This window comes from Sinohyriopsis cumingii, chromosome 12 (genome assembly GCF_028554795.1).
Source record: "Sinohyriopsis cumingii isolate HCF-2022 chromosome 12, ASM2855479v2, whole genome shotgun sequence".
Taxonomy (NCBI): domain Eukaryota; kingdom Metazoa; phylum Mollusca; class Bivalvia; order Unionida; family Unionidae; genus Sinohyriopsis; species Sinohyriopsis cumingii.
This window is the reverse complement of record NC_142972.1, coordinates 113711979-113725603: the sequence shown is the minus strand read 5'-3', so window position 1 is coordinate 113725603 and position 13625 is coordinate 113711979. Positions and strand designations below refer to the sequence as shown.

The following is a 13625-nucleotide window of genomic DNA, read 5'->3' as shown; positions in this document are numbered from 1 at the left end:
CATGCTGGGAATCTTGGCACGCTCGAGCACCTCGTTGTTTGTTACTTGATCACTCCAGGTGATCCCGAAAATGCGTCGGAGGCATCGCATGTGAAAGGCGCTCAGTCTTTTCTCTTCTGAGGCGTACAGAGTCCAGGTTTCACTGGCATACATGAGAGTGCTTAGCACGCATGCACGGTACACGGTGATCTTAGTGTTCATGGTCAGCATGCTGTTGTTCCACACTCTCTGCGACAACCTGGAGAGAGTTGATGATGCCTTTCCGATCCGCTTGTTGAGCTCAGCATCGAGCGAGAGGTTGTTGGTGATGGTAGAGCCGAGATACCTGAACTGACTCACCACCTCAAGTTCGTAGTTGTTGATGATGATGCTTGGGGGGTCTGCGTCCTGAACCATCATGTTTGTTTTCTTTAGGCTTATGGTTAACCCAAACTCATCACATGCTTTAGCAAAGCGGGCCATCAGGCGCTGAAGCTCAGCTTCTGTGTGGGTGGCTAGAGCAGCATCATCTGCGAAGAGCATGTCCCTGATGGTTACTTCACGCACTTTGCTCTTTGCCTTCAGTCGTGCCAGGTTGAACAGTCTGCTGTCTGATCGTGTGTGCAGGTAAATCCCTTCTGTGGACGTCCCAAAGGCGTGCTTGAGCAGGACTGCGAAGAAGATGCCGAAGAGCGTGGGGGCAAGGACACAGCCCTGTTTAACTCCACTGCGGATGTCAAAGGGGTCGGATGTTGAGCCATCATACTGCACTGTGCCTTTCATGTCATCGTGGAAGGACTGGATCATGCTTAGCAGCTTTGGAGGGCAACCAATTTTCGCCAGGATTGTGAAGAGTCCGTCTCTGCTGACCAGATCGAATGCCTTGGTGAGGTCTATAAAGGCCAGGAAGAGGGGTCTGTGTTGTTCTTTGCATTTTTCCTGCAGTTGCCTGACAGAGAAGATCATGTAGATTGAGGACCTCTCTGCGTGGAACCCACACTGCGACTCTGGGCAAACTCTGTCAGCAAGCGTCTGTAGTCTGTTCAGGATGACGCGTGCGAAAACTTTACCCACGATGCTGAGAAGTGATATGCCCCTGTAGTTGTTGCAGTCACTTCTGTCGCCCTTGTTCTTGTACAGGGTTATGATGTTAGCATCTCTCATGTCCTGAGGCACTGCCCCCTCGTCCCAGCACTGGCAGAGGAGGTCGTGCAGGTGTGTGAGAAGCATGCTACATCCAGACTTGATGAGTTCTGCTGTGATGCCATCCTTCCCTGGGGCTTTACCTAGGGACAGTTTCTCTAAGGCCTTCTTTAGTTCATCTACAGTAGGTTTCTCGTCCAGTTTGGCCATTGGAGGGAGGTTTTCAATGGCATTGAGGGCATCATTGTTCACATGGTTCTCTTTGGAGTACAGTTCAGAGTAGTATTCCACCCAATGCTCCATCTGCTTGCCCTTGTTGTGGATGGTATCGCCTGTGGAAGACTTCAGTGGTGCTGTCAGTTTCTTCATGGGACCCATTGCTTTCTTTATGCCATCGTACATGCTTCTGATGTTTCCAATATCTGCTGCTGACTGGATACTCTGACAGAGCTGAAGCCAGTATTCACTGGCACACTGCTGTGCTAATCTCTGCACTTTGCTTCAGGTAGACCTGTATGCCTGTAGTGTCTTCTGACAGGGGGATCGCTTGTATTGCAGGTGAGCACTGCGACGCTCTTTTATGGCTGGCATGAGTGTGGCAGAGTTAGCCTCAAACCAGTCATTGTTCTTTGATTGCTTCTTACCAAAGATCTGTGTGGCTGTGCTGTATACAGTCTCTCTGATGTAATCCCATCTTTCTTTGGCACTGCCGTTGGGGGGTTCTGAGTCAAACGTCTTGGAAAGAGCATATGTGAATTCCTCAGCCTTGTCTGGATATGATATCTTGCTCACATCAATGCGTGGTTGACCCTCTTGCCTAGAGTGGTGGATCTTCTTTGGCTGAAGCTTCATTTTGCAGCACACCAGCGAGTGGTCAGTGTCGCAGTCAGCACTGTGGAAGGTACGGGTAAGAAGCACACCCTTCATGGCTGACCGTCTTGTAATGATCAAGTCCAGCTGGTGCCAGTGTTTACACCGGGGATGCCTCCAAGACACTTTGTGCTGTGGCTTTGTCTGAAAGAATGAACTGGTGATGCTGCGTTCATGGTACGAGCACATCTCTAGAAGGCGCTGCCCATTCTCAATCATCTTCCCAATGCCAAACTTGCCAAGACAGGAGGGCCAAGAGTCATGATCGGCACCCACCCTAGCATTGAAGTCACCCAGCAAAATCAAGTTCTCTTCCTTGGGAATTTTGTCAATGAGCGAGTTTAACTCATCATAAAACTCATCCTTGGTATCTGTGGTGGATCTTAGTGTGGGAGCGTATACACTGATCAGGTTGACAGGCCCGTTTGTGGTGTGGAGGCGGAGGGATAGCAGTCTTTCATTTCCTTGTTGGCAGGGTTCTATCATTCCCAGCAGAGTGTTCCTGACAGCAAATCCAACACCAAACTCTCTGGCTTCATCTGCGCTCTTTCCTTGCCAGAAGAATGTGTAGTTCTTTTCTCTGAGGGACCCAGAATCTGGTAATCTTGTCTTCTGTAGTGGGGCGATGTCGACCTGGAGCCTTGCAAGTTCATCGTTGATGACTGAAGTCTTACGAACATCACTGATTGTCTGGAGATCATCTGAAAGCCCAGTCAGCATGGTCCGGACATTCCAGGTACCTAGCTTGAGGACTGAAGTCTTCTTTTTTATTTTTATTTTGTTATTTCTTGGTGCAGTAATTGGAGTCCGCTTGTCAGGTACTCGCATACCTTAAGCCTTACGCACCCAGCAAGGCAGGTGAACTGTGGCGGGACAGCACCTTATTGGCTGGGGACTGCCCAGTTTGAGGTGGGCGGTAGCTGTCCAGTGAAACATGTTGGTCTCTCCCACCGTCAGAAGCAACCCCTGGCGTCTGGCTCTAAGCTAATCGAGCGGTGACTTATAACTGGTAAACTGCTGCTTCCCGTGTTGTGTCAATGCTATGGAGCGAAGCTGGAGTGTCCTCTCCAGGGCGCAAGCCTGGGCAGGGTGATATGGAGAATCAACTGTTGCCCATGCAGCTGATCCCCCCTCTCCACGCAGCTGATGGATCCAAGGGAAAGGACAAGCCGATATGTCATGGCACCAACTGCGTCGCAGGAGTTGCCGAGATGACACTGAAATCAATGCCAAGTTGCCTTAGGGACTCCGACTCCGGATTTTCTGTTGGGATTTACTCCCTTAGCCTTTCCCCTGAGAGGGTATAGTCGCAAGGCAGCGAAGGTTTGAAATCGGAGTTTACCTTCTCCTAGATGGGTGACCACCCAAGGTTAACGAGCCCCATCTGCCCAAAGCATCTGGTTTTGAGGCGCCAGAAGGTCGCCTGTCATCCCTTCTCCAGTCAGTTTAAACAGGTTCTGCCACTCGTGAAGGCCTGGAGCTGGATTTGGTTGTCAGAGGCTCTATCAGACGCAAGCCATTGGGAGATTTCCAAGGGAAGTGAGTGCTTATCTCCCACAACCACCCCCGGCGATGACAACCCTTGAAACCCATAAACAAAATACACTACAAGAAACAATGTAAATGAATGAATGCCGTATTCCAAACTAAATACACAAGTGCAGATTTGTCATTACACAATGACATCATTATTAATGAGCACATAATTCCGCCCAGATAAATTTGAACTTAGTCACGCGCTTGACATAACTTTCAAAAGAAAATGGCGTGTCTAGTTAAAATTGAAATTTCCAGTCATATTGTGAATGAATGCGCATTGCAACAACTGTTTCATTTGATCTGGAATGAATAGATTTTGGTATTTTGTTTCGATTCGACAAAAGTTTGTGATTTTGGACTGGATTCATCTGTGCAAAGTATACATGAAATACACTGGATTGATGTGGCACGGAAGAAGCGTGTTTACGTCTGCAAATGTGTCTGTTTCTGTCATTGAATGTTTGAAATCGTAATGTGGAAAAAATATGAAGTCTTTCAATTGCAATTATCAAAAAGACCCTATGGAATTTAATGCTTATTTCTTTTTGAGTGCAATAAGGAGGATGCAATTGCACTTATCATCGAAATCACAGCACAATTTCGAAATGTGTAATCCAGATTGAAAACCGATGACATGGCTCATGTAATTCGGATTTGCAGAATTAAGAAAATACATTTTGAGGAAATTCAAGATGTAAAACTGTAAGTATATTTTATTTTGCCATTCTTATCACCAGCTAAAGAAAACAGTATATGCCTTGTCACTGGTATGTTATTTGTAAGGACCTAATCTTCCGTCATTTATATAATGAAGCTAGCCTAAATCCGAAACATTGTATCAATGCGGAATGTGCCAAAACAGCTGGGGTTTTTTGCAGTCCACGAAACATGTTTTAGTTCATTCAGAAACAAATTTAAACAACCACAACGTAAAGAGCCTCTTACGTGAGTGTACATGACTTGTTTACAAATCAAAAGTGCTGGTGTCTGAGTCCATTGTTTGTTTACAAAAGAAAGTAGTTTTTATTCATGTGTATTGTCACGCGCGTTCAGCATTGGGGAATATTGAACGATTCTGACAATGTAAAGTTAACAGGGGAAAAGATGAGCATATAATAATTTCTGTTATTCATATGTCAAACACTTACTGCACAACAACAGGACCTACTTGCCTACAGTGCCATCTAAAAATATCAATTGGGAAGACAACCGGCCGATGTCCATCATTACCAGTTAGTTAATTTATTTAGCATTAAAGTTTTCAATACAGTTGTACATCATTGGTTATTTTCATTATTTTCTGGGTTGTTCTGAGTTTTGGAGCAAACATATTCTTTTATTTATTTATTTTATCTTGTGTTGGATCATTTAGTTTGATATCATCAGTACAGTTACAGAATGACTGTTTAAATATTCAGCTATGTCTTTGATGTCAGTAAGAATTTTACTGCCACTTTCATATGAATTATTAAACAAACATTACAAAACTTACCACTAAATAGCCTGGTCCCACTGTGATGAATTCGTTTATATTCTGGTTATAGCCAGCAACAATGATTTTTGATGGTGCTCTTGACTGGGAAATAATCTCAAAAGTCTCATCCATCAGCTGAAAATAAATAGGAATTTTATAGGAATAGTTTTTAAAGTCTTGATTATTTGAAATCCAAATTATTTTGCATCAATCAATGTTTGCTCCAGTTTAATTAAAATACTGAAAAGATAATACGCTGATCAAGAGTGAACCTAATTAATCTGGCAAGAGTTAAATATAACCCTAATTAATCTGGCACGAGTTAAATATTAGACCTAATTAATCTTGCAAGATTTAAATATTAAACCTAATTAATCTGGCAAGAGTTAAATATTAAAACTAATTAACTGAACAAGATTTAAATATTAAACTTAATTAATCTGGCAAGAGCTAATAATATTAAACCTAATTAATCTGGCATCAGCTAATGATATTAAACCTAATTAATCTGGCAAGATTTAAATATTAAACCTAAGTAATCTGGCAAGATTTAAATATTAAACCTAAGTAATCTGGCAAGAGCTAATGTTAAACCTAATTAATCTGGCAAGAGCTAATCTGGCATGAGCTAATAATCTTAAATCTAATTAATCTGGCAAGATTTAAATATGAAACCTAATTAATCTGGAAAGAGCTAATAATATTAAACCTAATTAATATGGCAAGAGATAAATATTAAACCTAAGTAATCTAGCAAGATTTAAATATTAAACCTAAGTAATCTGGCAAGAGCTAATATTAAGCCTAATTAATCTGGCAGGAGCTAATAATCTTAAATCTAATTAATCTGGCAAGATTTAAATATGAAACCTAATTAATCTGGAAAGAGCTAATAATATTAAACCTAATTAATCTGGCAAGAGTTAAATATTAAACTTAATTAATCTGGCCAGAGCAAATAATGTTAAGCCTAATTAATCTGGCAAGGTTTAAATATTAAACCTAATTAATCTGGCATGAACTAATAATATTGCACCTAATTAATCTGGAGAGATTTAAATATTAAACCTAATTAATCTGGCATCAGCTAATAACATTAAATCTAATTAATCTGGCAAGATTTAAATATCAAACCTAATTTATATGGCAAGAGCTAATAATATTAAACATTATTCATCTGCCAAGATTTAAATATTAAACCTAATTAATCTGGCAAGAGCTAATAATATTGGACCTACCTTATTCATCTGCCAAGATTTAAATATTAAACCTAATTAATCTGGCAAGAGCTAATAATATTAAACCTAATTAATCTGGCAAGATTTAAACATTAAACCTAATTAATCTGGCAAGATTTAAATATTAAACCTAATTAATCTGGCATGAGCTAATAATATTAAACCTAATTAATCTGTCAAGAGCTAATGATATTAAACCTAATTAATCTGGCAAGATTTAAATATTAAACCTAATTAATCTGGCAACAGCTAATAATATTAAACCTAATTAATCTGGCAAGATTTAAATATTAAACCTAATTAATCTGGCAAGATTTAAACATTAAACCTAATTAATCTGCCAAGATTTAACTATTAAACCTAATTAATCTGGCATGAGCTAATAATATTAAACCTAATTAATCTGTCAAGAGCTAATGATATTAAACCTAATTAATCTGGCAAGATCTAAATATTAAACCTAATTAATCAGACAACAGTTAATAATATTAAATAAAATAATTAAATATTACATAGTATCAAACATAATTAATTTGGCAAAAGAGTTAGAATTTAAATCGCTGTAAATGAATTACAGCTAAACTGCTAATATTTATGACATAGCACTTAAAAGTGTAAAAATGATGAGTGAAATTTTTACATCTTTTCAAATGCACTTAACTGTATGTGTAATTATTTTTTCTGAAGGGATAAGCATAAAATTAGCACAAATATTGATCCCTTATAAGATGTATCCATTATACATGTATTCAGAATTGATCAACTTAAATATCAAGAATACTGATAGATAGAAATCAACTGAAAGCAAGTTTAACCTGATACATACTTCTGTTATCTGAACATAAAAGACATTAATGGTATTCAAGTGAAGTTACAAAACAGAACACAAATGCCAATGAAAATGGTCAATGTTTTGATAATTATGGTAATCAATCATTCTGAATGACAACTTTCCCAATTAATCATCAGACCCATCACAATTTCAGTTTCATGTCCAATATAAGATAGATTTTGACTCACAAATATTTCATCCCCATCTGTTTGCCACCCAACATACTGCTTTGTTTGAGAGCAGTAGGAAATATGGTCCATAGGTTCCTCAAGGATCTTGCTTTCTTTACGGCGACCATCCTCATAAAACAGGTGTACATCTTGTCCATCTAATGTCAAATATTCCTGATAAAATACATATTATTACAGAGTAAGTTGAGTAACGTAGCACAATATCATAGCATATAAAGTGTCACGGCATTGCAATTAATTCCACACATAACATGGTTTCTCATTGACACCCATAAGAAGAGTCCCTAACTGTTTGAAATTGGCTTGGGACTTGATGCTATGTTTTTAAAAGCATTCTTCACAAGCCACTCAGGACTCCAATTTAAAGAAAAACCCTGTACTGTACAACAATCCCTATCACAAGAATCTTGAAACAAGAATTGATGATGATGAAGATAGCAGTAGTTTAAGTGTAATGATAATCTTAATCCGGATTTATGCTGTAATTAGTCGGTGATGATAATCCTCATTTATGCTGCAATTAGTAGGTAATGATGATCTTAATTATGATTTATGCTGTAATTAGTAGGTAATGATAATCTTCATCCTGATTTATGCTGTAATTAGTCAGTGATGATAATCCTCATTTATGCTGCAATTAGTAGGTAATGATAATCTTAATTATGATTTAGGCCATAATAAGTAGGTAATGATAATCTTCATCCTGATTTATGCTGTAATTAGTAGGAAATTATAATCTTCATCCTGATTTATGATGTAATTAGTAGAAAATTATAATCTTCATCCTGATTTATGATGTAATTAGTAGGAAATGATAATCTTCATCCTGATTTATGCTGTAATTACTAAGTAATGATAATCTTAATCCTGATTTATGCTGTAATTGATATGGAGAAAAAAACTGCAAAATGAGAAGAAAAAAATATATGTCAGTACCATACCTAATGTAATGTACACATTTTATTATATGTTTCAAAATATTTCATTTTAATCAACACCTATTCCACTTCAGAAGGATAAAAGTCAATAATGACCAAATGAAACTAATTCACCTTTTTGTCTTCCATGAAAATGGCCTCCTTAATGTTTTTGGTATGATTGAGTTTCCTCTGGAGATGAATCCCATGGTTGATGATTACGTCCCTTATGTCAGATACCTTTACTTTCTCTGTGATATTTTTTATAGCGTCTCTCAGTAAACTCCAGTGGTGCCTGGATTTGCGCTTTTCCTCAGCCTGGCGACGTTCAACAAGGATGGTCAGCTGCTTGCTAATGGGTTCATCATCCTCTATGTTCAAAATTTTGCTGTGACCAGTGCCAGCATCACTAACAGCACGTGTTATTGATGAGGCCATGATACAAGAAAAACAGGAATGTTTCTCCTACATATTTCAATCACTGGAAAAGTTTTAAAATTGTTAAGTAGAATATTGTAAAGATACAGTGATTTGATACTCAAATTTTGAAATTTTCCTATATTGTTGTGTTTAGTTTCTACTATATGTTCGAAATATGAAATTTCATTACCTATTTTCAACAACATTTTATAAATTGTGACGGGGGCAACATTTTTCTGTATCACATTCACTTGGGATATTATGATAACAATTATTTATCTAATAAATGATGAATGCATACAGAAATGAATTGTCTTTGAAATATGTGATTAATTTTTAAAAAAATAAAAATCAACTAAAGAAACCTTAGGTTTTGGGAATGAACCTTGATTATTTAAATGATTTAACAACAATCTTTCTCACCCATGTGACATAAAAATCTACTTTAAAAAGAAGAAACCTTGATGTTTACTGCTGTGCCTGACAGAGTTGTTCTAAAACCAGATAAGAACAACAGATATATAACACAAAAAAAACACACAGCAACTTAAGGACTCTTCAACTTGGAGAACACACCATATACAACATTTTGAGAGAGATAGACACACATGCATATGAAGTCTAGCTATTTGGTATTATGCTAGAAACTATAGTTCATTACACACAGCAGGGTGAATTTTATCCTATCTGTAGGCCTTATTCAGTCAATTTTCAGGTTAGCTCTATTAAATGTAGCTAAAAGTACCTAATTAGTTTTAAATACTTCATGTGAAATGAATTAGATACTGTTAGGTACATTTAATTATGCTTACCTAAAAATTTACTAACAGCTAGGATAAAATCTGTGATGCTGTGTGGAATGAAATATGACAGAAAACACTGTTCCGGGCACTGAGACCATAAACATCATTGACTACAAAAAATGGAAAATTCAAACTCTCTCAAAAGCTACCATAAAGACCACAACAACTAGAAATGTGTTATATCAGACCTGCCTTCTTCAAAATTTGTCAAACACTCCCAAATAGTGCCAGATGAATAAAAAATTTTAAACAAAAGAAAATTTCTGCACTTACCAATCAGAGTGGTTCATTCACCTGTCCACACGCTATTCCACAAGAAGATTTCTACGTAGTTTATCATTTATTGTACTATTAATAACAACACTTGGCATATTTCCACGAAGAAGAAAAAACTCATTTCCAAGAATATCATGAATTAGAACTATATTCTGTCACTACACACTTAGTCAGAACTGTATGGTAGTCTGTACCCAATATGGTAAAGTATCATACCATTGCTGACCATAAAACCTTTACAAAATTTGAACTTATGAAAGTTAAAACTTATCTGTATAAATGATAATATTTACCTACTGTCATTTTCATATGACACTTATCAATTAAATGTGGTAATACAGTAATAATATCAAATGATTTTATGTTTCGTTTCTACTTTCTCATGTGTAGAACTTGTTTACTTTTGCTTGACATGTCACCCCACTGCCTTTATCAACATATTTGTACAAAAATGCAATACTGTATTTTGAACAACAATAGCACATGGCTTGAAACGTTCATTGCACAATACTTCCAAAACCAAACAATTATAACTTTTTTTCCATGTTTTTCCCCTTTTCTAAGAATGACATATATATCTAAATTATACTTAGATAATGACTCAGATTGTAACAAAAAAGTACAAAACCTGATGAACTTTATATAGAGTGAGAAGCAATAATAATACATGATGAATAATACTGTGTCTTGAATCTGTTATCTAAACTGCAGAGCCTCACGGTCAGATGAATAATTTAACTCCTTGACTTGGAGCAAACCCCAACACAGATTCTCTTAGTCTTCCATATATGGAACACATTGTTCTTTTTTCAGTGTTTTTTGGGCACAGAAGCAGCAACTTTATTAGATTTAATATTTATCAATATCTGCACAGAAAACTGCAATGTGACCAGTTTCCATGTACAAAAAAAATTCTCTACTCCACCATGACACTATGTGCTGTTACCTAATATCTTTGCCAGAATAATGGATCACTGGGCAGATGAAAGATGGGCTTTTAATACTGTTTTCCTAAACTTTGAGTAAAGGGTTTTGTCACATTCTCCACCCTCGATTACACCTTCATTTCTTAGAAATAAGGGAGATTTGTTCAAGTGCATGTCTGCATGGTCATGTTGGCACGTTTACTCAAATTAAATTAAACATACATTGTTGTTCTAAAATTTAGTACAAATATAATTTCACCAAAGCCTGTCTCATTTTGATTATTGAATGCTCTGTGCTTAAATGATCTTCCAGACCAAAAAGGTGCTATGAACATTTACAAAGTTGGCCTGTTACAAAACTGTGTCAAGAAATAAGAACATCAGGTATGTGATAAAGAGTAACAGGGCAGTATGATTTTTTCAACATCAGCAGCTTTTACTGTTACATCATAGTGCATGACATTCAACATGGTTTCCAATGGATCAAATCTTTAAAAATACCCACATACCTTAACATTGATTTTTACTGTATTTCTCGGGGCGTGCAAATAATGACCTTCAATTGGCATATTGATGTATGATGATTCAAATAAATTGAATAATCTCCTTTTATAGGAATATGTAATAAAATTCTTTTTTAAAAAAAAATAGTACCCATTATTAAAATAGTCGGAACTGAATGCCTAATGTACGTGACCTGTAGGTCTTATACTACTATATAGTATAGAAACAAACAAGTAAAACAAAAGAAAAAACAAAACCGAGACCATATAAATACTATCTGGCTACCAATCTTTATCTTTCAATACTGAGCAACCTTTTTGTGTGGAGATTATGTGCGAGAGGGCATAAGTGCCAACATAATAAAAATACAAGGCACGTCAAAGCAATACAAAATTAAGTTTCTCCAGCTCCCAATGTAAAATGTAATTACCATCTTTTATCCCACTTTTACTTGTAGTTTACATTTCCTACGTTTTCAAATGAACTTACATATTTGATTTAATCCAAAAACGTGGGTAATGGTTTCAAATAATTGCGTTTGCTTCTGTTTTATTTACCTCATTGCATGCTACACTGCTTATATTATTGTTGATCCGCCATGTTTGAAGTATCCATGGCGGATGACGTCACGATATCAAAATAGTAGTCTGGTTCCATATTTTGTTTTTTTTTTACTTTGTGAAAAAGTGGTTTAAAAAAAGGCTAACCGAACATCGATCGGACATTTCCGTCAGTGACAGAAAAGGTCGAATAGTTTCCGATTCGAAAGGAGTCTATCGGAACATCACTTGGCCATCTGTTCGGTAATGAAATTAAAAAAAGTATGAATGTTAATTCAAGAGTACTTTGTTCTATCAATTAATAATCTGAGAATTTAAGCGAATTTCAGTTCCGCAACGAGTTCAAGATATAGATCGTACTGTTGGATATTCTTGTAATCATTGAAAACACATGCATTCTTATCACTTGTAAAATCTTCATTATAGTTTACGTACTTTTTAGAGTCATTGTTCCAGCTTAATAGCAAACGAAGACTATTATTATCACTAATAAATAAGGGTGGGGTGGGGGGTGGGGGAAAGCATACATTTCGCTAAAGTTTGTCGACAGAGGAGCATGGCTGTTAAGAAGTCACATATCTTTAATAATTTCCTTAAACCTGCGATAGAAGGACGCATCAATGACATATCAGCCAAACTAAAATTGTTAAGAAATTACACCTTTGGTGTCAACTGTATCCCCACGTGACACGGACACGGCTTAAAATTTAAATCGTCTGTTAAATAACAAGGCGAAATAACACTTCCTTGCCTCACCCCATTGGTTACAAGGAAGGAATTGGATGCTGCACTTCCCAAATCACAGAGTGCAATTACTTCCCATACAAGTTTACTAGAGTATAAACTATGTAGACGAGTATTTTATAAAGTGTTCAACTGACCCAATCAAATGCTCCACTGGCGTCTAAAAAAAAAATCACGCAAACACAGGGCTACCATGTTATACATAAGTAGTTAAGTGGGCCACCATAGGGACAATGGGACTTAGCATTAAAAAGACCCCTGGGCAACTCTAGGGACAATGGAAATTTAACATGGAGAAAAATCGTGGGCAACTCTAGGGACAATGGGAATTTAACATAGAGTTTGGGCTTGTCTAGGGACAAGGGAAATTGAACATGGGGGGAAGCAGCAGAGAGGGTGAACAGACCATAGAATTCCGACAAAACAAATAAAACAAACAAATAAATCATCTCGTAGAAAGGTCCAGATTTTACAAATGAACTTTCCTTGAGATGTTTATTTTTGCAATAACCGATTGTGCTAATAAAACCTCAGTTCGAAATAGTAGCTGAAAAAATAAAGTACTCTACGTGTTTATTTATTTCTTGTTTATTTTTTTGACGACCAACGTTGGTAGGTACCCTCTCTGCTGCTCCTCTTTTGCTGATATTAATTAAATTATTATGTCATAATAAAATGATACATCCAGAATCTCATACTGCAAGAACAGCACGAGAACGATTAGAAACAATTAAAAAATTTCTTCCTGTCAGAGACTCATTTAGAAAAAATCTGCAAGCGCAGCAAGAATCAAAAGTTGAGTACGAAGAAGACACTAAAAAACTATTTAAACCCGTCACTGCAGCAACTAAGAAAGCTGCAGCGGCTGTTGAAAAAACTATATGGGGAGATATTGCGGAGGAAGATGAGAAGAGGAAAAAGGGTATTTTTCCGGTATTAGAACAAACTGCAGTGCAGGCTGAAAAAACAGCAAGAAGAACCAAACAAACAAAAAAGATTTTACGAGACCTTCCAACTGGCATAACCGCAGCTCAACCTCCACCTGTTGGTGAGGAAATACTTGAAGGTATTGGAGAACTTCGTGCTGAAGTCGCCGATGTGAGAAAAAAACTTGCATCTGAACCCAAAACAGCAGAGGAGAGTTTAAGATTAATTGCAAGATTTAACGAAGGAGTTGTTGAGGAAATTAGAAAAACTGAAAGAGAGAAA

General features: G+C 37.0%; 1 protein-coding gene across 3 annotated transcripts in view; it reads right to left on the bottom strand.

The window, feature by feature from the left end:
- The window catches only part of LOC149787277 (uncharacterized), a 137129-nt gene extending 125403 nt beyond the window's left edge, over window positions 1–11726 (bottom strand). For 2 of the 3 annotated variants that reach the window (XM_089977801.1, XM_089977803.1), the window contains exons 1-4: window positions 11602–11724; window positions 8319–8664; window positions 7264–7419; window positions 5024–5140 (exon numbers count right to left, since the gene is read on the bottom strand). In XM_089977801.1, the coding sequence (XP_089833927.1) occupies window positions 5024–5140; window positions 7264–7419; window positions 8319–8621 (576 nt within the window). In that variant the 5' untranslated portion in view covers window positions 8622–8664; window positions 11602–11724. Of the gene's footprint in view, window positions 1–5023; window positions 5141–7263; window positions 7420–8318; window positions 8665–11601 lie in introns of all 3 variants that reach the window. The other variant, XM_089977802.1, reaches the window with a different exon arrangement.
- Between the last annotated feature and the right edge of the window lie 1899 nt (window positions 11727–13625).